This window comes from Clytia hemisphaerica, unplaced genomic scaffold (assembly GCF_902728285.1).
Source record: "Clytia hemisphaerica strain Z4C2 unplaced genomic scaffold, Clytia hemisphaerica genome assembly, whole genome shotgun sequence".
In the NCBI taxonomy this organism is placed as follows: domain Eukaryota; kingdom Metazoa; phylum Cnidaria; class Hydrozoa; order Leptothecata; family Clytiidae; genus Clytia; species Clytia hemisphaerica.
The window spans coordinates 1705350-1727278 of NW_027103721.1; the positions used below are offsets into that span (position 1 = coordinate 1705350).

The 21929-nt window shown below is 37.0% G+C and overlaps 2 protein-coding genes across 2 annotated transcripts; both read right to left on the bottom strand.

The window, feature by feature from the left end:
• Positions 1-5825: 5825 nt before the first annotated feature.
• Positions 5826-11661, bottom strand: LOC136804424 (autotransporter adhesin BpaC-like). The gene is made up of 6 exons (XM_067061135.1): positions 11515-11661; positions 9701-10840; positions 9305-9448; positions 9019-9035; positions 6958-7127; positions 5826-6295 (listed from the first exon to the last, which is right to left on the bottom strand). The coding sequence occupies exons 1-6, from the start codon at positions 11659-11661 to the stop codon at positions 5826-5828; spliced, it is 2088 nt and encodes a 695-aa protein (XP_066917236.1).
• A 2993-nt stretch (positions 11662-14654) lies between these two features.
• Positions 14655-16490, bottom strand: LOC136804438 (uncharacterized). The gene is made up of 3 exons (XM_067061146.1): positions 16289-16490; positions 15876-16019; positions 14655-15324 (listed from the first exon to the last, which is right to left on the bottom strand). Exons 1-3 carry the CDS (start codon positions 16433-16435, stop codon positions 15304-15306), a joined length of 312 nt encoding a protein of 103 aa, XP_066917247.1. The 5' UTR covers positions 16436-16490; the 3' UTR covers positions 14655-15303.
• Positions 16491-21929: the final 5439 nt, after the last annotated feature.

Consider the following 21929-nt stretch of genomic DNA (forward strand, 5'->3'; position numbering starts at 1 on the left):
GATACCTCGTCTTGACATTGACAATTGAATTGAGTTGAAGTGTCTAACTGTTTGAATGTAGTGCAAAGGGATTTGAGACTGACAGTGTTCGGAACGTTGATATTGTTCAAACTAAAAGGTAAATTACCCGGTAAATTACAATTGGTCAAATAAGTTTCAAAATAAAAAAGTCCAAAATATTTGAAAGATTTTCTAAGTCCAGAATGTCTATAAAAGTATAAGTCTAGATGTTTGAAAGTATAGTGTGTAAATATGAATTGAAAAAGTATAAGTCTATATGAGTGAATAAGTTTCAATGTACTGAAAATATACAAAGTCTTAAACCTAAGGCACAGAAAAACAAAATGGCTGACACATGAAAAAAGCAAAGAAACAAAAATGCAAAAACAAAAACCTACCAGGTAGCCAGTGAATAAATACTGTGAGTACCCAGTGCACAAGTGAAAATCAAAATGAATTATTATTAAAATTTGTGAAAATCTGATTTCCTTGACATCTTGACTCTATGACTGTCAAGTCAGATCTGAAGTGAACTGAAATGTGTGCCTGTATTTATATAAAAAATAAGTCCCTATCCATATTATGTCATTAAATTAACTAAGTGAAAAAAAGCAATTAAATGAATGAATAATTAAAAGTAATTATCCTAGAGTGACACATTGTTGACAAAAATGAACTTTAAAACAAAAGACACTCCACATGAGAATTGAGAAACTGATGTGTCACAAGGGACTGAATGAAACAAAAGAACAAAGGAAAACAAGTGAGACTCAATGAAAACTGTGAAATAAATTTTTTGGTTTTTCTAATTTTATAATTTTTATGGAAACATATTCAACAATACCAAGGTTGCATTACATAGGTAGACCCTTACGATAAACTAACTCCAACTGGAAAATGCTCAGGAGATTTTAATAAATATTAATCCGAAATTTCTTAAACAAGTAATGCATCTTTTCGACCGTAGCCGCCAATTGCTGCGTGCACCCTGAAACCGCCCCAGTCTTTTTTTCGCGCCTAAAGACAATAGAAAAAAGTGAAAAAAAGGGATTGGATCGAGTCTAGAGGGTGGTAAATTAAATTATAAAGTGGCACGCGCCTGACCGCGATCGAAAAGGTGTATATTAAAAACAGAAACAAACTCGTGAATTTTTCTTTCAAGATGTTATAATTCATTCATATTTTTTCATTCTTACAATTCAGATGTTCTTATCATTTTTTTTACCGTATGTTTTGTAGCTGAGATGGGATCAGGTGCAGTTAGCGTGGTCACTGGTTGGATTCTTTAGTAGTGGAGAGCACTGTTAAAGAATATAACCTAATGTCGTTTAACCTAATAATGTTATAAAATACAGACCAGAAAGTATTTCACTGTTAAACAGTCCAACCTAGTCCACTGTTAAACAATCCAACCTATATTCATGTCCGGTCCACTGTTAAACAATCTGACCTAGTCCACTGTTAAACAATCCAACCTAGTCCACTGTTTAACAATCCAACCTAGTCCGCTGTTAAACAATCCAACCTATAGTCATGTCCGTTCCACTGTTAAACAATCCAACCTAGTCCACTGTTTAACAATCCAACCTAGTCCGCTGTTAAACAATCCAACCTAGTCCACTGTTTAACAATCCAACCTAGTCCGCTGTTAAAACAATCCAACCTATAGTCATGTCCGGTCCACTGTTAAACAATCCAACCTAGTCAACTGTTTAACAATCCAACCTAGTCCACTGTTTAACAATCCAACCTAGTTCACTGTTTAACAATCCAACCTATCCATGTCCGGTCCACTGTTAAACAATTTGACCTAGTCCACTGTAAAACAATTTGACCTAGTCCACTGTTAGACAATTTGACCTAGTCCACTGTTAAACAATCCTACCTAGTCCACTGTTTAACAATCCAACCTATAGTCATGTCCGGTCCACTGTTAAACAATCCAACCTAGTCCACTGTTTAACAATCCAACCTAGTCCACTGTTAAACAATCCAACCTATAGTCATGTCCAGTTCACTGTTAAACAATCTGACCTAGTCCACTGTTAAACAATCCTACCTAGTCCACTGTTTAACAATCCAACCTAGTTCACTGTTTAACAATCCAACCTATCCATGTCCGGTCCACTGTTAAACAATTTGACCTAGTCCACTGTTAAACAATCCAACCTAGTCCACTGTTTAACAATCCAACCTAGTCCACTGTTAAACAATCCAACCTATAGTCATGTTCGGTCCACTGTTAAACAATCCAACCTAGTCCACTGTTTAACAATCCAACCTAGTCCACTGTTAAACAATCCAACCTATAGTCATGTCCAGTTCACTGTTAAACAATCTGACCTAGTCCACTGTTAAACAATCCTACCTAGTCCACTGTTTAACAATCCAGCCTAGTCCACTGTTTAACAATCCAACCTAGTCCACTGTTTAACAATCCAATCTAGTTCACTGTTTAACAATCCAACCTATCCATGTCCGGTTCACTGTTAAACAATCCAACCTAGTCCACTGTTTAACAATTCAACCTAGTCCACTGTTAAACAATTTGACCTAGTCCACTGATAAACAATCCAACCTAGTCCCATCCCTTCTCAAGGAGAACTATTGTTCGTTTTAAAAATCGAAAAATCTGTGGAGCTCTTTTACGCTCCAGCAAAGAATTTCATAAAACAGCAATACAGGAAAAAGCTATATCTTATCAGACAAAATTTTCATAAACAGCAACTTGAGTAACTATAATCGTTTACTATGGGGGAAATCAAAAGCATTGTTGAAGGATAATCAAATTCATAAGTTTTGGTCGTTCAATGGAAACGTTTATATAAAGATTAATGAAAATGACAATCCCCGACAATCCTTTAAGGATTGGCCATATTAATGACCTTATTTCGAAATTTCCAATCTGTGACTGCGTTTAGACCAACTGGCATTTGTAATTTGGCATTTCCTCATGAGGGATTCGATTTTAATAGCTTTTCCATTGTATTTTCTGTCATGGCATTTAAGGAATCGTCTTTTTAGAGTCATTACTGAAAAGGTGATTCCCTCAAGTTCAACTTTGACAGATCAAACAATGAAAAACATGGAATTTCTCAAAAACTGCAGTCATTAAGACTGAAACTTTTTGCCGTAGGGCTAGGCTATGGCAAATCTTGCAAATTTTACAATCTATAGAAAGAACTGAATAAAAAACGTCAAATACTTTAAAAAATCAAAAATGTCACTTTTTCTCTCTGTTTTGGTTCCTTTGTTTGATTCGAAATGCCAGAAAAGGGGATTCCTTTGCTCAAAATGGCATTTCAAATGCCAACGAAATGTCAACACGCTGGCATCATTAGGCATTTGACAAACCGAACAATTGCGCGGAACAATAGAATTCAAAAGAATACTGCAAGCAATTACAAATGCCAGGCTGGTCTAAACGCAGCCATTCTCAATAATGTTTGACATTTGATTTTAATATTGATGGTTTTATGTGTAAGGCTTGGGGTATGTTTTGTTTCATTTCGTTCGTAAGACTTAGGGTAATTCTTACATTTTCCGTAAGTCTATCCTTGTGTTTATTTTTTTTGTTTTTTTTCTTAACATTTTTTTGGTTGTTCTATACCTATGCAGGGGGGGTTTCAGAAGGTACCCGATTCCGCAATTCCGTCAATTTTTTCTCCAATTTCCGTCAAACCGTCTTAAATTGAACCAAAATTCCGTCCCGAAAATTCCTTTGAAATTCAATATTTTTGTCGAAAATTCCGCAAATTTTGAATATCTTTTACCAATTCCGAAACTCCGCAATTTTTTTGGCTAAATTCCGTTTTTCCGCACTAAAATTGTCTAATTTTCCGTCTCCGTCAGAGAACCCAATTTCCGTAATTCCGTCTAAATTTTCGCCAAATTCCGCCACTCCGTCCGAAAAAAGGGCCGATTCCGCTCCTCCGCCAACCATGAAACCCCCCTATGCAGACAGAAGCCTGTTCCATATGCGCTAGAAAATTAAAAATCGAAAATTCTAACTACTGTCCTAGGTGCAAAAGACGATCCCACGCTAAGTGTAACGGCATAGAAGCAAAATTCATTAAAAATATCTGCCTCTGCAAAACTTGCAGAATTGACGCATTACCTAATTTTGATTCTGATGATGAATTACCTGCTGGTAAAGACATAAATTACTTAAAATCATATTTTGAGCATTTGAATTCTATCTCGAATACTTTTTCTAACATTGATTCGCAAAAAGACGACCAGATTAACGAGTATGACTATAATGACCACGTGATTAATTTTAACTGTAAATATTACAGTACTCAGGAATTTACCTATCTTCCTCTCAACAAAATTCACTCTCTTGTTTTCATCTTAACATATGTTCTCTAGATAAACACCATGACAATCTCATGACAATATTATTTTCTTGGTTTGATTGGTGGATTCTTTGCAACATTAGGTAATGTTTTTGTCAGGTTTGTATCGAAAATCTCGTGCTTACGTAGTTGGTGGTTTGGTCTCTACCGAGAGGAATGTTCGAATTCCAGGGATTATCTTTTTTTCTCACGATTGGTCGAATCGTTCGTTAAACGTTTGCTTTCAGAGTTCATTCCAAATTTTGATTGGTGAATTAACAAAACTATTTGATTGGTTGTTATTTGGAGAATAGAAGGCAGCTATCGTTGTTGTTAGCTACGGCGTTATGATTGGATAACTTTTATTGATAGAAGTTAACTTTAGAATAAATATGCTATTTACATTTAGTAAAGGATGTACTCGTGACAAAACCTTTAGCCAAGCAAGCTAACATCGATCTTAAACTTCTATTGCATTGGTTGAATGCAATCAAGATATCTCTGAATGCTAACAAAACTGAGCTTATTATCTTTAGACCTATTAGAAAGAAAATAAACTACGATCTAAAAATAAAAATCAACGGACACAGACTCAGACCTAGTAACTTTGTGAAATATTTTGCTGTATACATCGATGAACATCTAAACTGGAAGCACCACATTGATTTTGTTTGCAACAAATTAAAACGTGCGAATGGTGCGCTGAGTAAACTTCGGCATTATGTCGACAAGAAAACGTTTTTAGCATTATATTATTCTTTATTTCACTCTGGGGAAAACGCATTCTAACACTACAAAAGCAAGCTCTGCGAATTATGACATTTTCCGATTTTCGAGCACATTCCTCACCTCTCTTCTTGGATCATACTCTTTTAACCTTTTTTGACTTCGTAAAATACCTAAATATTCTTTTTATTTACAAAATCTTTAATCGAATGTTACCACCTCTTCTGCAAGAACACTTCATTTTGAGTCGTCTTGATGATGTTGAGCGTCATGAAGTCATGCGATGTAAATCTGGTCTGTTAAAACTTCCCGAGGTCTCCACAGTAACTTATGGCAATTACTCAGTACTATATCAATCCATTTTATCTTGGAATGAACTTCAGAAATTCTTGACCTTTGATGATATGTCAACCTTATAATTGGATCGTCTTAAGGACTTAATTAAATTATATTACCTGTCGCAATATTTCTAATTATTTTTATCAAATTACCTATTCTAGCCATAGATTCATTTATATCTTACATTAACATAGGTACTTATTTTTATAAAAATTTTTGTAGATTTATTTCTTGTAACTTAACAATTTTGCGACAACCTCCTTAGTTTAGATTTTTTTCTATGGGTGTGGTCGCTAGTCTTGTTATAGACAAATAAATAAACACTACTACTACTAGTTTCATTCCTGGTCACTGGGCTTTTAAAGAAAGAAGAGACTCTCAGCTATCCAACGAGCTATGAAAAAAACTCTAAATCTTATTGGTTCAGGAGGTATTGGCATTTATACTTATACTTGGTGGAAATACAGTACATAGTGTGATTTGCGTTGTTACTAAAAGAGGTAACGAGTGGTAACGATGTGGTAACGATGTGGTAACGAGGTAACCAGTTAAAAGCGGTGGCCCTAAGGGCTCTAATTTTGAATAACTCGATTCTTGTGAATGAAGAGCAGGACCTAATGTTTCTAGTGAATGTGATATTGGAGTCGATGGTCCTGTTGAATGTGCAGCAGGGGTTGGTGGTTCTGGTGAATGTGCAGCTGAATATGGTGGTTTTGATGATTTTGCAGCAGGAGTTGGTGGCTCTGGTGAACGTGATAGTTGAGTTGATGGTTCTGGTGAATGTGATAGTGGAGTTGGTGGTCCTTGTGATTCTGCAGCAGGACATGATTGTTCTGTTGATTCTGCGACATGAACTGGTGACTTTGCAACAGAACCTTGTTGTTCTGGTGATTCTGCAACAAAACCTAAAGCATCTGGTTATTCTGAAGCAGCAACTTGTGATTATGGTGATTATGCAGCAGGGACTGGTTGTTCTGGTGGTTATGCAACAGATCCTTGTGGTTATAAAGGTTCTACAGAAATACATGTTGGTTCTGATGCTTCTTAGCACAAAACTGTTAGTTTTGGTAGATCTACATCAGGACTTGGGATGGATGGATTATCATGAATTTCGAATATATTGTATTCAGGTGTTTGACAGTTTTCTTTAGGGCTAGAATTATGATAAATGCTATCTAAAGACATTAACAACTGTCAGTGTTTGACTTATTTTGCCAGATACCAAATATTAGTAATAATGTGTTGGCTTATAGGTTTGGACTATAAGCTCCACCATTACATCCACAAGAAACTCAAACTCCTGCTCCACAATCATATGCACCAGAACCACCAAATCTACCATCAAATTCATCAGTAACTCCAACTTCATCAGCAACTCAAACTTCATCAGCAACTCAAACTCCAACATTGCATTCAACAGAACCATCAACTCCACCATCACATTCACCAGTACCAGTATATTCACCAGAACCATCAACTCCTGCCTCCCATTCACCAGAAACACCAATCCCTGCTGCTAATTCAACGGAATCACCGACTCCTTATGCACATTCACCAGAACCACCAACTCCATGATCACATTCACCAGAACCACCAACTCCTGCTGCACAATCATCAAAACCACCAACTTCAGCTGCACATTCACCAGGACCACCAACCCCTGCTACACATTCAACAGGAACACCAACTCCACTATCACATTCACTAGAAACATTAAGTCCTGCTCTACATTCACCAGTATCGAGTTATTCAAAATTAGAGCCTTTAGGGCCACCGTTTTTAACTGGTTACCTCGTTACCACCTCGTTACCACTTGTTACCTCTTTTAGTTGCCTTTTTTGCTACAATGAGCTAGGAAAATATGAAAATGCCAATACTTCCTGAACCAGAAAGATTTAGAGTTTTTTTTATAGCACGTTGGATAGCTGAGAGTCTCTTCTTTCTTTAAGAGCCCAGTGACCAGGAATGAAACTAGGTTAGGTTGTCTACTCGTGACAAGGGATAGGACTAGGTTGGATTGTTAAACAGTGGACTAGGTAGGATTGTTTAACAGTGGACTAGGTCAGATTGTTTAACAGTGAACCGGACATGACTATAGGTTAAATTGTTCAACAGTGGACTAGGTAGGATTGTTTAACAGTGGGACTAGGTCAAATTGTTTAACAGTGGACCAGACACGACTATAGGTTGGATTGTTAAACAGTGGACTAAGTAGGATTGTTAAACAGTGGACTAGGTTGGATTGTTAAACAGTGGACTAGGCTGGATTGTTAAACAGTGGACTAGGTAGGATTGTTTAACAGTGGACTAGGTCAGATTGTTTAACAGTGAACCGGACATGACTATAGGTTGGATTGTTAAACAGTGGACTAGGTAGGATTGTTAAACAGTGGAATAGGTTGGATTGTTAAACAGTGGACTAGGTTGGATTGTTTAACAGTGAACCGGACATGGCTAGGTTGGATTGTTAAACAGTGGACTAGGTAGGATTGTTTAACAGTGGACTAGGTCAGATTGTTTAACAGTGAACCGGACATGACTATAGGTTGGATTGTTAAACAGTGGACTAGGTAGGATTGTTAAACAGTGGACTAGGTTGGATTGTTAAACAGTGGACTAGGTTGGATTGTTTAACAGTGGACTAGGTCAGATTGTTTAACAGTGAACCGGACATGGCTAGGTTGGACTGTTAAACAGTGGACTAGGTAGGATTGTTTAATAGTGGACTAGGTCAGATTGTTTAACAGTGAACCGGACATGGCTAGGTTGGATTGTTAAACAGTGGACTAGGTTGGATTGTTAAACAGTGTACTAGGTTGGATTGTTTAACAGTGGACTAGGTCAGATTGTTTAACAGTGAAATACTTTCTGGTCTGTATTTTATAACATTATTAGGTTAAACGACATTAGGTTATATTCTTTAACAGTGCTCTCCACTACTAAAGAATCCAACCAGTGACCACGCTAACTGCACCTGATCCCTGAGATGTCATAGTACCGACTTAGATAAGTTTGATTTGCTGTTATGTTGGCTGCGTTTCGTTTAACCTCAAGAATCTTATTTGACAGTTCAAATTGTCACTTTTCGCAAATCAGAAGCTTTTTCTTTTCCTTGTTGATAGTTCTTCTTTATCTCACGGCTCTATCTATTTGCTTTGCTACAAAGATTCTTTGGGAGATATTGAAAATCAATCTTTTTTTCCATCTTTTCATCAACGTTTCAACTGATTATTGATGAAAAGAATCAGGACTTGCTGGTTAAATTCTTCCCTCTATGTATGGCACTGATGTGTTTTAACGTTGTTTTTGGTCAATACAATAACAAAACAGTTGTATTGAATATGCTGTATCATTCACCAATACAATCAGCATTGGATTTTTAATTGTTTGTGTTGTATCTCGACCTGATATTTTGAATCGTCTTTTGTTGATGTTTTTGCATTTTCACGGTTTGAATTCAGAGTGTTCCTTCTCCTAGATGAGTTGTCTTCACCACGACTTTAAAGAGCCTCATCCGCCCTTGCGTTTCATTTTGGACTTCAGCCTCTCCTAGACGGACTGCCCTCCCGGGCTACGGAGCTCCATCTACCCCTTGGCTTGAACTTTTCATGTCTACATGCGCTTTCGCATTTCCTAAAATAAAAAAATAAAAATGATTGTTTATTTCATAACATTTTCTTTTAAAGAATTCTTGATATGTGCAAGTCGATATGACGTCGTGTTTTCTAGCGGTATCCCTTCTCAAAAGAGTGGCGCCCTTCACTACCCGCGGGTAGATAACTATCGAAAGAGGAGCCTTCAGATTGCCTCCGACTGCAGTCGCAGACTTACTAACTTAACCTACTTTACCAAAAAAACTAAAAATAAATCTATTTCAGTCAAGCTGAAACAAAAATACTTACGGTAGGAAGTCCGAAGCCACCTTTGTTTGTTGTATGTGCTTGTGATGGTTTGAAAGCAGCTTTATTGCCCTTCTTTCGGCCGCCAAAAGCACGGTTGTTGTTTGGCTTTTGGTCCTTGGTTTTTGATGATCGTTTTTTGAGATCCTAAAAGTAAGAAAATACAGCCTATTAGATTAGCTCTCTTCAATTCCAATTTGAGTTGAAAATATGTAATTTGTGAATATTTTTGTTCGAAATTTTGTTCAGTATTATGGAATGCTGAAATTCGTTATGGTATCGGAAAAAGATCTATTTTTCAAAATCGCAAAGCTTCCCCACTGACGCTTCATCAGAAATTATCAGAAAGTAGAGTTATAGTTAGTTTCTAGTCCATTTTATGTTGGAATTTATAAATACCTTAGGTAAACCAAAGCCACCAAAATTCAACGGGTTCTTATCTTCCACGTACCAATGTGCATTTGCTGGACATCCGCTGGAGGTTGTTTTGGGCTGCGTTCCCATAGTTTGACAACCGTTGGAGATTGTTTTGGCTTTTAGCTCGATTATTTGACAACCGCTGGAGGTTGTTTTGGGCTGCAACTTGGTTGTTTGACAACCGCTGGAGGTTGTTTTGGGCTGCATTCCCATAGTTTGACAACCGCTTGAGGTTGTTTTGGCTTTTAGCTCGATTGTTTGACAACCACTGGAGGTTGTTTTGTGCTGTAACTTCGTTGTTTGACAACCGCTGGAGGTTGTTTTGGCTTTCAGCTCGATTGTTTGACAGCCACTGGAGGTTGTTTTGGGCTGCAACTTGGTTGTTTGACAACCGCTGGAGGTTGTTTTGGCTTTTAGCTCGATTGTTTGACAACCACTGGAGGTTGTTTTGGGCTGCAACTTGGTTGTTTGACAACCGCTGGAGGTTGTTTTGGCTTTCAGCTCGATTGTTTGACAACCGCTGGAGGTTGTTTTGGGCTGCAACTTGGTTGTTTGACAACCGCTGGAGGTTGTTTTGGGCTGCAACTTGGTTGTTTGACAACCGCTGGAGGTTGTTTTGGGCTGCGCTCTCATAGTTTGACAACCGCTGGAGGTTGTTTTGGGCTGCATTCCCATAGTTTGACAACCGCTGGAGGTTGTTTTGGCTTTCAGCTCGATTGTTTGACAACCACTGGAGGTTGTTTTGGGCTGCAACTTGGTTGTTTGACAACCGCTGAAGGTTGTTTTGGGCTGCGCTCTCATAGTTTGACAACCGCTGGAGGTTGTTTGAGGTTGTAGCTTGCTTGTTTGACAACCGTTAGAGGCTGTTTTGGGCTGCTTTCCCATAGTTTGACAACCACTAGAGGTTGTTTGAGGTTGCAGCTTGATAGTTTGCGAAGCTGCGTCTTTACCTTTCCCTCGTTTTGCTTCTCTCTCCATGTGTTCGATAATGGTACTGGTGAGAGACTCGTTTTCCGCTCGCAATTCATTGTTTTCCTTCCTCAAAGGTAGAACGGTTTTGTTATGCTCAGCGGCCTTCCTTCTTAGAGCAGAATTCTCGAATTGGAGGCATAGCTGACGCTCCTAAATAAAAGGTGTATAGATGCATATGAATAATATGAGAGATGAGCTCGCTAATTTCCACTTTTTTTTAAGAATATCTAAAATTATCAATGCCTTTGAATGTTCTTATAACTTTTTGAGTTTTAAGCCTCTCTCAATATACTATTCAAGTTTTTTTATTTTCATCATTTTGTGAGAATTTTTTTGCAATTTGCAGTACTAAGAAATTGGGTTAAATTAAAATTAAATGAAATTGAATTAAGGTGGCTAATCAGCGGAATTTCAATTTAACTTGGCAGGTTGCAAACTTTTTCTATTTCTATTTGGTTTAGTTGGACGATGCTTTTAGGCCCATTTTCGCAACTATAGGCGCTTTTAATGAGCGTCCTGTCAGCACCTTGGACTGACTACGCAATTCCGTGCACATGACATGATGGGTTGTACCAGGGTAAGGGTTCGTCGTTCACTTGCCAAGTGAACTGCTGTGAGCGGGAAACGAACCTCAGTCGCCTGTGCAGCTATAAAGTCAATGACCACTATACTGCAGGCCTATAAGTGGAATTTTCCATAGCTAAATTCTTTAAGTGTTCCTTGCGCGTCTCTGAGTTATGGTGACTCCATTATCTTCGTTTAAAAGACGGAAAATCTATACAAAGATGTTTAAAATACTACCGAGATAAGAATGCTCAACTTACGTCCATCGTGCGACGAAGGTCGACGTTTAGTCGAATAATTTCTTTATCTTTTTCTGAAAGTTTTCCTTCCAGAAAATAAATGGTATCTTGCAATTGCAAGATAGTCTGCTGATCATCTGTCAATGTATGAATATCCATATTAGCCATTATATCACTCATGATAACAATATAATGATACAAGATTCAAGTAAAAATTCTCTACGAACACTTTACTCAAATCTGGATTCCCGAATAAAGAACAAAATTTTCAAATTGTTTTTCTAATGTTTTTTTTTTCTAACTGACGTCAAATATTTTTTCTTTTTATTTGATATCATTTTTTGTATTTATTGACGTCAATTTTTTTTATTAAAAAAAAATCACGTGATCACATATATTATATTTTTGCCTGCTAAAGAGTGATTAGCGGTCACCATCGGGGAAATGGGTTAGTGTCCACTTATTAGAGGTGTCTGCATCTTAGAAACTTCTGCTCTAGGAGTTCTGATTTTGAAATAAAAGGCCATGCTGACAATTCAGATATTTACCTTCGTATATTGGATGAGAGTGCGTTCAAATAAATGGTATATTATCCGTTCATCGTTAAAATAATTCTCGTTTTCAAACATAATTCCAATTTATAAGCTCGTAAATCTGGTTTCTTTGTGGTTTTTTATTCAAAAGTTTTATTTTTATTTTGTGACGTATTGTCAAAAAGAAGATGCTCAATTGTCATCAAACGAATTTTTGAAATATATAGCCTCCATGGAAGCTATATATTCGAAAATATTGGACAGCAAAGAAGCCAATCAAATGTCGCTATTTAAGCGCGTCGGATAATAATAAGCAGTTATTGGACAAAGTCGAATCCAATATGCAAAAATATTGGGCGTGCGAGGAAAGATATTGGACGAGGCCTCGCCGACACCAAATGTCGTTATTTACGCGTGTCGGATAATAATGTATTATATCATGAGTTTAATATAGACACTGGATAAACAACGTATGAAACGGTGGAGAGCGAAGCATTGTCTTTCTTTTGTTTAAGAAAACAATCGAGGATCTAGCTTTGTCCGCAAAGGACAACTGTCATGGCGGCTCGAAGTTCTCTGATTTTGAAAAATGATTAATAATCTCAATTCTAAAAAGTCCTCTATCTTTATCTTTTTGTACTTTTAGTCGCCAAAAATTTGGCAATAATGCTAAAATACATATGTATTAAATCTGTTGTGACAAAAACATCATCAGACAAGAAATATCAAACAAAAGGACTAAAATGACACAGAATTTTAAGTTTGCGATATTCTTCTAACATCTTTCTGAGAAGAGCTAAGATTGACATATATATTAGACTTGATTGTCTTGGCTTCACCGTGGTATGTAAATATTTTGGAGGCTCGTGGTGGATCGGTGGTTTTATTGAGGTTAAAGTTTGAAAATTTTTGGTGTCAACATTCAATTTTTTATACATAGCATATTTTTCGTATCTTTCTTGCAACTTGAAACGTCATAACGACACATAATTAACAATTGTTTTGATGCGTTCGCCTCTCTAAGTAAAACTTAATTTTCATTTGGGAATTCAAATGACTGTGTTAAGATGAAAAAAATGATTAAAATGTTACCAAAAATCGTTTAATGAAGGAAGGAGAGTGAACAATAATGTCCTTACTGCGGACAAGGCTAGAACATGAGAAATCAATGAAAATATAGCTCGTTGTTTATCCAGTGTCTATAATAAATTCTTGATTATATTTGCTATAACTTTCTATTGATCTTCGATATTTGTCCTTATTCACACATCTAAATGATACTTTCGGATTTGGTTGAATTTATCACACTTATTCCTTAAGTGAATATTTTGTAGGTGATTTTCTTTTCAAAAACTGATTTTTGGGGCTTTGCCACTAGTTTATTTAGCTACAATCAAGCCTATGTAATAATGCCTGAATACGTTAATAATAACGTGAGTTTTGATTATTTGCTGTTTTTGCCTTTGTTTGAGTAATTTTAATTTTTCCTTACCCTAGGTAAATAATATTGTCTTCCCTTACCAGGGTGAAAGCTTAGTGACCTCAAAATCTTTCCAACGAACGAATCCCGGATCTTATTTTGTTAAGTGTGCAAGTGAAGGGATGTGTCCGCAAGAGAAAATTTTATAAAAGTTTTTATGCCCTTGTCTCACAGCGCCGGTGGAACTTTTTTCCTCAGTGGGGATAAAAATTCCTATTGAAATCTCAATGGGGTAGAAATTCTATTGTCCAAAGGTTAAAACATCCAGTGGGGATGGTTTTGGAGTGCCATTTCTAAACATTGAATTTTGAGCGGAGTCAAAATCAAAGTCAATTTCCCAGTGGGGCTGAAATTCCAGGGTATTTTCCACTGGGGACTAAATTTTTGCCAAATTTTTCAATGGGGCTGGGTTGCCAGCGGATCTATCTTTTTATCAAAGAATACGAAACTTAAGTTTTAAATATTATGAAAAAACGACTCATGAAAGGTTCAGGCTCTTCATATATCAAAATTTTGACAAAACTTTGTTTAAAAAACGAACACTTGTTTAAATCACAGATGTAAGCTGGCAACTTTCCATGAATTTTATGCCGTCACTTACATCGAAAGGAGACAAGAAATTTAGCCGTTTAAATTAAGGCTAAGACCACTTTCATACGCTACGGTTCTGTTTCGCTCCGAAACGGAACGAAGCCATTCCATTGGATAAATTTAAGTTTCGCGTCACCTCTAGGCTCCAGCCAATAACGTAATGACTTCATTTTGTTTCGGATTGAAACGGAATCGATGCGTGTGAATATGGCCTGAGTTTCTCAAGTAGAGGGATAAGTTAGTTTTAACAGAACATCCTATTAACAGAACATCCTAAGATAAAAATTATTAGACAATGCTCAAGGATATTATAATAAATATCCTCGGGAAATCTGAAATTTTTTAAAAAAGCTCATTTTGTAATACTCTTTTACGACCGTAGCTGCCAATTGCCGCGCGGGCAATCCTTTGTCTGTTTTACCACCCTAAAACCGTTCCGGTCTTTTTTTCGCGCCTAAAGAATAGAAAAAAGTGAAAAAAAAGAGATTGGACTTGTGAATTTTTCATTCAAGATGTTATAATTCATTCATACTATTTCATTCTTACAATCGCCAGATGTTCTATCATTTTTTCACCGTATGTTTGGTAGCTGAGATGTCATAGTACCGCCTTAATAGGTTTAATTTGTTGTTATGTTGGCTGCGTTTCGTTTAACCTCAAGTATTTTATTTGACAGTTCAAATTGTCACTTTTCGCAAATCAAAAGCTTTTTCTTGTTGATAGTTCTTCTTTATCTCACGGCTCTTTATCTATTTGCTTTGCTACGAAGATTCTTTGGGAGATACTGAAAATAAATGTTTTTGTTCCATCTTGCATCAATGTTCCAACTGATTTGATGAAAAGAATTGGGGTTTGCTGGTTAAATTCTTCACTCTATGTATGACACTAATGTGTTTTAACGTTGTCTTTGGTCAACAATAACAATTGTATTGAATATGCTGTATCATTCACCAATACAATCGGCATTGGATTTTTAATTGTTTGTGTTGTATCTCGACCTGATATTTCTTATGGTCTTTTGTTGATGTTTTTGCATTTTCACGGTTTGAATTCAGAGTTTTCCCTCTCCTAGATGAGTTATCTTCACCACGACTTTAAAGAGCCTTATCTACCCTTGCGTTTCATTTTGGACTTCAGCCTCTCCTAGACGGACTGCCCTCCCGGGCTGCGGAGCTCCATCTACCCCTTGGCTTGAACTTTTCTTTTCTACATGCGCTTTCGCATTTCCTAAAATTAAAAAATAAAGATGATTGTTTATTTCATAAAATTCTCTTTTAAAGAATTCTTGATATGTGCAAGTCGATATGACGTCGTGTTTTCTAGCGGTATCCCTTCTCAAACGAAAGTTGTGGTAAAAGTTGTGTACTTTTTAGATGAAAGAAATTAAATAAATTCATAATTTAAAGACCCTATTTTTTTCAAAGAGATAATTGTAAGTCTACACTAGCATAGCTGTCGACCGTAGTGTAGTGGTAGAACATCCGGCTTCGTAGCGCAAGGTTGTGGGTTCGATCCCCTGCTGGGTCATACCAAAGATTCCCAAAATAGTACTCAATGCCTCTCTGCTTGATGCTCAGCAATTAAGAGAAGTATCAAGGTAAAGTGAATTAATCCAATGAGAAAGAGTGGCGCCCTTCACTACCCGCGGGTAGATAACTATCGAAAGAGGAGCCTTCAGATTGCCTCCGACTGCAGTTGCAGACTTACTAACTTAACCTACTTTACCAAAAAAACTAAAAAAAAATCTATTTCAGTCAAACTGAAACAAAAATACTTACGGTAGGAAGTCTGAAGCCACCTTTGTTTGTTGTGGCTGCTTGTGATGGTTTGAAAGCTGCCTTATTGCCCTTCTTTGGACCGCCAAAAGCACGGTTGTTGTTTGGCTTTTGGTCCTTGGTTTTTGGTGATCGCTTTTTGTGATCCTAAAAGTAAGAAAATACAGCCTATTAGATTAGCTCTCTTCCATCTAATTTGAGTTGAAAATATGTAATTTGTGAATATTTTTGTTCGAAATTTTGGTAATATTACCAAATCTTTTCAGTAGTTTGGAATGCTGAAATTCGTTATGATATCAGAAAAAAATCTATTTTTCAAAATCGCAAAGCTTCCCCGCTGAGGCTTCATCAGAAATTATCAGAAAGCAGAGTTATAGTTAGTTTCTAGTCCATTTTATGTTGGAATTTATAAATACCTTAGGTAAACCAAAGCCACCAAAATTCAACGGGTTCTTATCTTTCACGTACCAATGTGCATTTGCTTGACAACCACTGGAGGTTGTTTTGGGCTGCAACTTGGTTGTTTGACAACCACTGGAGGTTGTTTTGGGCTGCGTTCCCATAGTTTGACAACCGCTGGAGGTTGTTTTGGCTTTTAGCTCGATTGTTTGACAACCACTGGAGGTTGTTTTAGGCTGCGCTCCCATAGTTTGACAACCGCTGGAGGTTGTTTTGGGCTGCAACTTGGTTGTTTGACAACCACAGGAGGTTGTTTTGAGCTGCGTTCCCATAGTTTGACAACCGCTGGAGGTTGTTTTGGGCTGCAACTTGGTTGTTTGACAACCACTGGAGGTTGTTTTGGGCTGCAACTTGGTGGTTTGACAACCGCTGGAGGTTGTTTTGGCTTTTAGCTCGATTGTTTGACAACCGCTGGAGGTTGTTTTGGGCTGCAACTTGGTTGTTTGACAACCGCTGGAGGTTGTTTTGGGTTGCAGCTCGATAGTTTGACAACCGCTGGAGGTAGCTTTGGCTTTTAGCTCGATTGTTTGACAACTGCTGGAGGTTGTTTTGGGCTGCAACTTGGTTGTTTGACAACCGCTGGAGGTTGTTTCGGGTTGCAGCTCGATAGTTTGACAACCGCTGGAGGTTGCTTTGGCTTTTAGCTCGATTGTTTGACAACCACTGGAGGTTGTTTTGGGCTGCAACTTGGTTGTTTGACAACCGCTGGAGGTTGTTTTGGGCTGCGCTCCCATAGTTTGACAACCACTGGAGGTTGTTTTGGCTTTCAGCTCGATTGTTTGACAGCCACTGGAGGTTGTTTTGGGCTGCAACTTGGTTGTTTGACAACCGCTGGAGGTTGTTTTGGGCTTCGCTCTCATAGTTTGACAACCGCTGGAGGTTGTTTTAGGTTTCAGCTCGATAGTTTGCAAAGCTGCGTCTTTACCTTTCCCTCGTTTTGCTTCTCTTTCCATGTGTTCGATAATGGCTGAGGTGAGAGACTCGTTTTCTGCTCGCAATTCATTGTTTTCCTTCCTCAAAGGTAGAACGGTCTTGTTATGCCAAGCGGCCTTCCTTTTTAGAGCAGAATTCTCGAATTGGAGGCATAGCTGACGCTCCTAAATAAAAGGTGAATTGAATTAAGGTGGCTAATCAGCGGAATTTCAATTTAACTTGGCAGGTTGCAAACTTTTTCTATTTCTATTTGGTTTAGTTGGACGATGCTTTTAGGCCCATTTTCGTAACTATAGGCGCTTTTAATGAGCGCCCTGTCAGCACCTTGGACTGACTACCCGATTCCCCTCAGGGTGAAGGGCCGTTCACTTGCCAAGTGAACCGCTGTGAGCGGGGAACGAACCTCAGTCGCCTGTGCAGTAACAAAGTCAATGACCACCATACCACAGGCCTATAAGTGGAATTTTCCATAGCGAAATTCCTTAAGTGTTCCTCGCGCGTCTTCGAGTTATGGTGACTCCATTATCTTCGTTTAAAAGACAGAAAATCTGTAAAAAGATGTTTAAATAATACCAAGATAAGAATGCTCAACTTACGTCCATTGTGCGACGGAGGTCGACATTTAGTCGAATTATTTCTTTATCTTTTTCTGAAAGTTTTCCTTCCAGAAAATAAATGGTATCTTGCAATTGCAAGATAGTTTGCTGATCATCTGTCAATGTATGAATATCCATATTAGCCATTATATCACTCATGATAACAATATAATGATACAAGATTCGAGTAAAAATTCTCTATGAACACTTTACTCAAATCTGGATTCCCGAATAAAGAACAAAATTTTCAAATTGTTTTTCTAATGTTTTTTTTCTAACTGACGTCAAATATTTTTTCTTTTTATTTGATATCAATTTTTGTATTTAGTGACGGCAATTTTTTTAAATAAAAGAATCACGTGATCACATATATTTTATTTTTGCCTGTTAAAGACTAATTAGCAGTCACCATCGGGGAAATGGGTTAGTGTCCACTTATTAGAAGTGTCTGCCTTTTAGAAACTTCGGCTCTAGGAGTTCCGATTTTAAAATAAAAGGCCATGCTAACAATTCAGATATTTTCCTTCATATATTGGATGAGACTGCGTCCAAATAAATGGTTTATTATCTGTTCATCGTTAAAATATTTCTCATTTTCAAACTTAATTCCAATTTATAAGCTCGTAAATCTGGTTTCTTTGTAGTTTTTTATTCAAAAGTTTTATTTTGATTTTGTGACGTAATGTCAAAAAGAAGATGCTCAATTGTCATTGAACTCCTTGTGTGACGTCAATTTTTGAAATATAGCCTCCATGAAAGCTATATATTCGAAAATATTGGACAGCAAAGAAGCCAATCAAATGTCGCTATTTACGCGCGTCGGATAGTAATAAGCAGTTATTGGACATTGTTAACCGGTTACTTTTTCGAAGCGGGCTGCACGGCTTTTGGCGCAATGCAATTAGTTCTTTTCGCATGACGACGGGCCTACACTACCCAGAGTTGCCCGTCGTTAGGAAAATTCATTGTGACGTCACTTTTTCAAAGGAACAATGCGTTGACATCATTTCTCTCATTTTTTATTTCTGAAATCAGAAATTATAACAATTTTTTATCTCTTTTCCCTTGTTTTTTTTTCGCTTTATTTCGCTATTTTTCCTGGATAAAGCGCTAAAAAATCGATCGAAGCTGAAGGAAACAGTTAACAAAAACAATAATGTCCGGTTAGTGGGGGCTGTACTGAAAATATTGCCCTCGGTTACAGCTCCCACTAGCCGGTCATTATTGTTCTCAATTTCAGTTGAGTTAGAATCCGAGAATGTGTGTCTGCATGGTGTGTGTGTGTGTGTGTGTGTGTATGTCCCAAAACTTTGGGGCAGCCTGGAGACTTCAAAAATTGTTCGATTTGGCTGAAATATGGCACACTTGTTCCTAGGGTGAATATCTGGGTGCATTTTTTTCATTTTTCAGAAATTTAGATTTTTGGGGCCTGGGGACGAGTTTTTTGCCAAAACGAGGCTAAAGCTTTGGAGCAGCCTACAGGCCTCCAAAATGGTCGAATTTGGTTGAAATTTGGCACACTTGTTCATTGGGTGAATATCTGAGGGTCTACAATTGGGCCTATGAATAATTTGAAGCCACTGAAGTTGAGCCCAGTGCGTTGCGCACGTTCGACTATATTTGTAACAATGCCTGAATACGTTAATGATAACGCGAGTTCTGATTATTTGCTGTTTTTGCCTTTGTTTGAGTCATTTTAATTTTTCTTTACCCTCTAGGTAAAAATGATATATTCTCTTCTCTTCTCTTACTAGGGTGAAAGCTTAGTGACCTTTTGCCAAATTTTTCAGTGGGGCTGGGGTGCCAGTGGGTCTGTCTTTTTATCAAAGAATGCGAAACCTAACTCGAGATATTAACCCTTGAAAACCGTGTTTTTCAGCCAGAAACAGCTATTTTGTCCAGTTTTTGCGCTTTTTGAAGCTCAATATATCGAGTTAGGTACCGAAATCACCTATACTTGCAATATATCTCTAATCTTAATTTTTTGAGAGCTTTCTAAAAATATACAACAGGTCTCCGTTTTCTCGAGCTAAAATTTTCATTAATTTTTAACCCTATGATTTTTGCCTGAGACCGTCATATTTGTCCGAAAATCACACCAAAGTGTCCGAAAAAAATTTGGAAACATTGTAATTTCGATTCCCCTACCCCTTAGCTTTCCAAAAATGTATAACAAGTGCTTTGATCAAAACATTCGAGCGATTTTACAAAATGCCCTTTACTATTTACCGCCTCTTTGATACTTTTACCTTTAGACTATCAATAACTAACAAAATAATAGCTGTGGAGGAGCTTAAAAATACACCAGTGAAATTGAACATTGTTTGTTTATGGTTTCATTGGAAAATATTATTGGAGTCAATTATTGAGTCGTGTTATAATTGTTAATTGTTAACGTTACTCGTGTTATTGAGTAAATATTGAGCTGTTCTATAAAATTTCCATACTGGGGGTGGACAAACCTTTTCAAGTGAAAACAAATTTCTTGGAGAAGTGTATAAACCCCCTGGAAAATGGCAAAATTAGCAAAAGAACCCTTGGAAAAAAACTCTTTTCATGGCTTGAAGTGAGGGTGGACGAACTAAAAACAGTTGTTCACCCCTTTTGAAATTCAAGAATAACTTTTTACTCCCTGGAAAAATGAAAAACCACTTCTTTTGACCCCCTGGAAATTCTTCTCGGGCCCATTGTTGATTGTTTTATTAGAGAGATATTGTTCATTGTTTCGTTGGAGAGAATAGCAATGCCCGAAAAGTGACGGAGCCTGATTTTTGAAAAAAAATTTTGGGGGGCAGATTTGGGCCAAAAACTACCTAAAAATAAGGTTTTTTGGACTTTGTGCAAAATTACTTCATTAGTTTTTCCTGATTTTTGGCAGAAAGATAGAGTGCAAGGTATCCTAAAATGTGGCTGAAGTAATTTTTCTCGGAAAATTTTTTTTCGTCGTAAAATACGGATTTCGTTTTTTGGAGAAATTCCCTTTTACCATTTTCCTGTTAGCAGCTTTTCTCGGGATTGGCTCATTAGTTTTTTTTAATTTTTTGCACAATGATACAAAAAAGTGACGGAGCCCGATTTTTGAAAAAGAAATTTGGGGTGCAAATTTGGCCCAAAAACTACCTAAAAATAAGTCTTTTTTTGACTTGGTGCAAAATTGCTTCATTAGTTTTTCCTGATTTTTGGCAGAAAGATGGAGAGCAATGTTCTCTAAAAAGTGACTGAAGCAGTTTTTTTCTGAAAATTTTTTTTGGCCGTAAAAATCGGTTTTTTTTATTTGGGGAGATTCCCATATGTCATTTTTAGGGAAAAAGAGCGTTTCTGGCGATTGGATCGATATTTTTTTCTGATTTTTTGTACTTTGATGTATTATGGTAATATTTAAAATCTGATGAAGTCCGATTTTCCAAAATAATTTTTCGGGCAAATTTGGGCCAAAATGTGCCTAAAAATGGGGTTTTGCTGGACTTTGTGAAATTGCTTCATTAGTTTTTTCAATTTTTTTGGACAAAGATAAAAGGCAAGGTTCTCTAAAACACGACTGAAGCCTTTTTTTCCGGAAAATTTTCTTTGGCCGTAAAACTCGGATTTTCTTATTTGGGGAAATCCCCTTATGTCATTTTTAGGGAAAAAGAACATTTTTCGCTATTGGATCGATATTCTTTTCTGATTTTTTTCACTTTGATGTAAAATGGTAATCTTTAAAATCTGATAATAATGCGTGTATTCGATTTTTCACAATAAAAATGAAATGAAAATTGATTTTTTTCAATTATTTTCAATTTTTCATTTTTGTTTTTAAATTAAAAATTGAAAAAAGAAAAATTGAGAATCAATTTTCAATTTTTAATTTTTTGTCCCTGTGGGTGACATTTCTGTCATGATGATGTATCATTTAGGGTCGATGGGGGTCCGAACATGGCAAGAATGAAGCTAGGCTGATAGATTTGTCGCAGACTGCTGTAGATGTTATACATATTGTCCTATAATAGTGGGGTTGTCTAGCATAATTTAAGGGAAAAAAATAAGATCCAGCTGAAACTTTCTCCAGGCCTTCTCTATAGGATGGTTA

Coding starts and splice junctions, on each gene's coding strand:
- LOC136804424 (XM_067061135.1), bottom strand. CDS start 11,661: ATGGCTAATATGGATATTCATACATTGACAGATGATCAGCAGACTATC. Junction 10,841..11,514: donor ACCTTCGTCGCACGATGGAC/GTAAGTTGAGCA, acceptor CCTTTTATTTAG/GAGCGTCAGCTATGCCTCCA. Junction 6,296..6,957: donor TCATGGAGTTGGTGGTTCTG/GTGAATGTGCAT, acceptor GTTTTGTTGCAG/AATCACCAGAACAACAAGGT.
- LOC136804438 (XM_067061146.1), bottom strand. CDS start 16,435: ATGGGAACGCAGCCCAAAACAACCTCCAGTGGTTGTCAAACAACCAAG. Junction 16,020..16,288: donor GTGGCTTTGGTTTACCTAAG/GTATTTATAAAT, acceptor TCTTACTTTTAG/GATCACAAAAAGCGATCACC. Junction 15,325..15,875: donor GTGGCTTCAGACTTCCTACC/GTAAGTATTTTT, acceptor TTTTAATTTTAG/GAAATGCGAAAGCGCATGTA.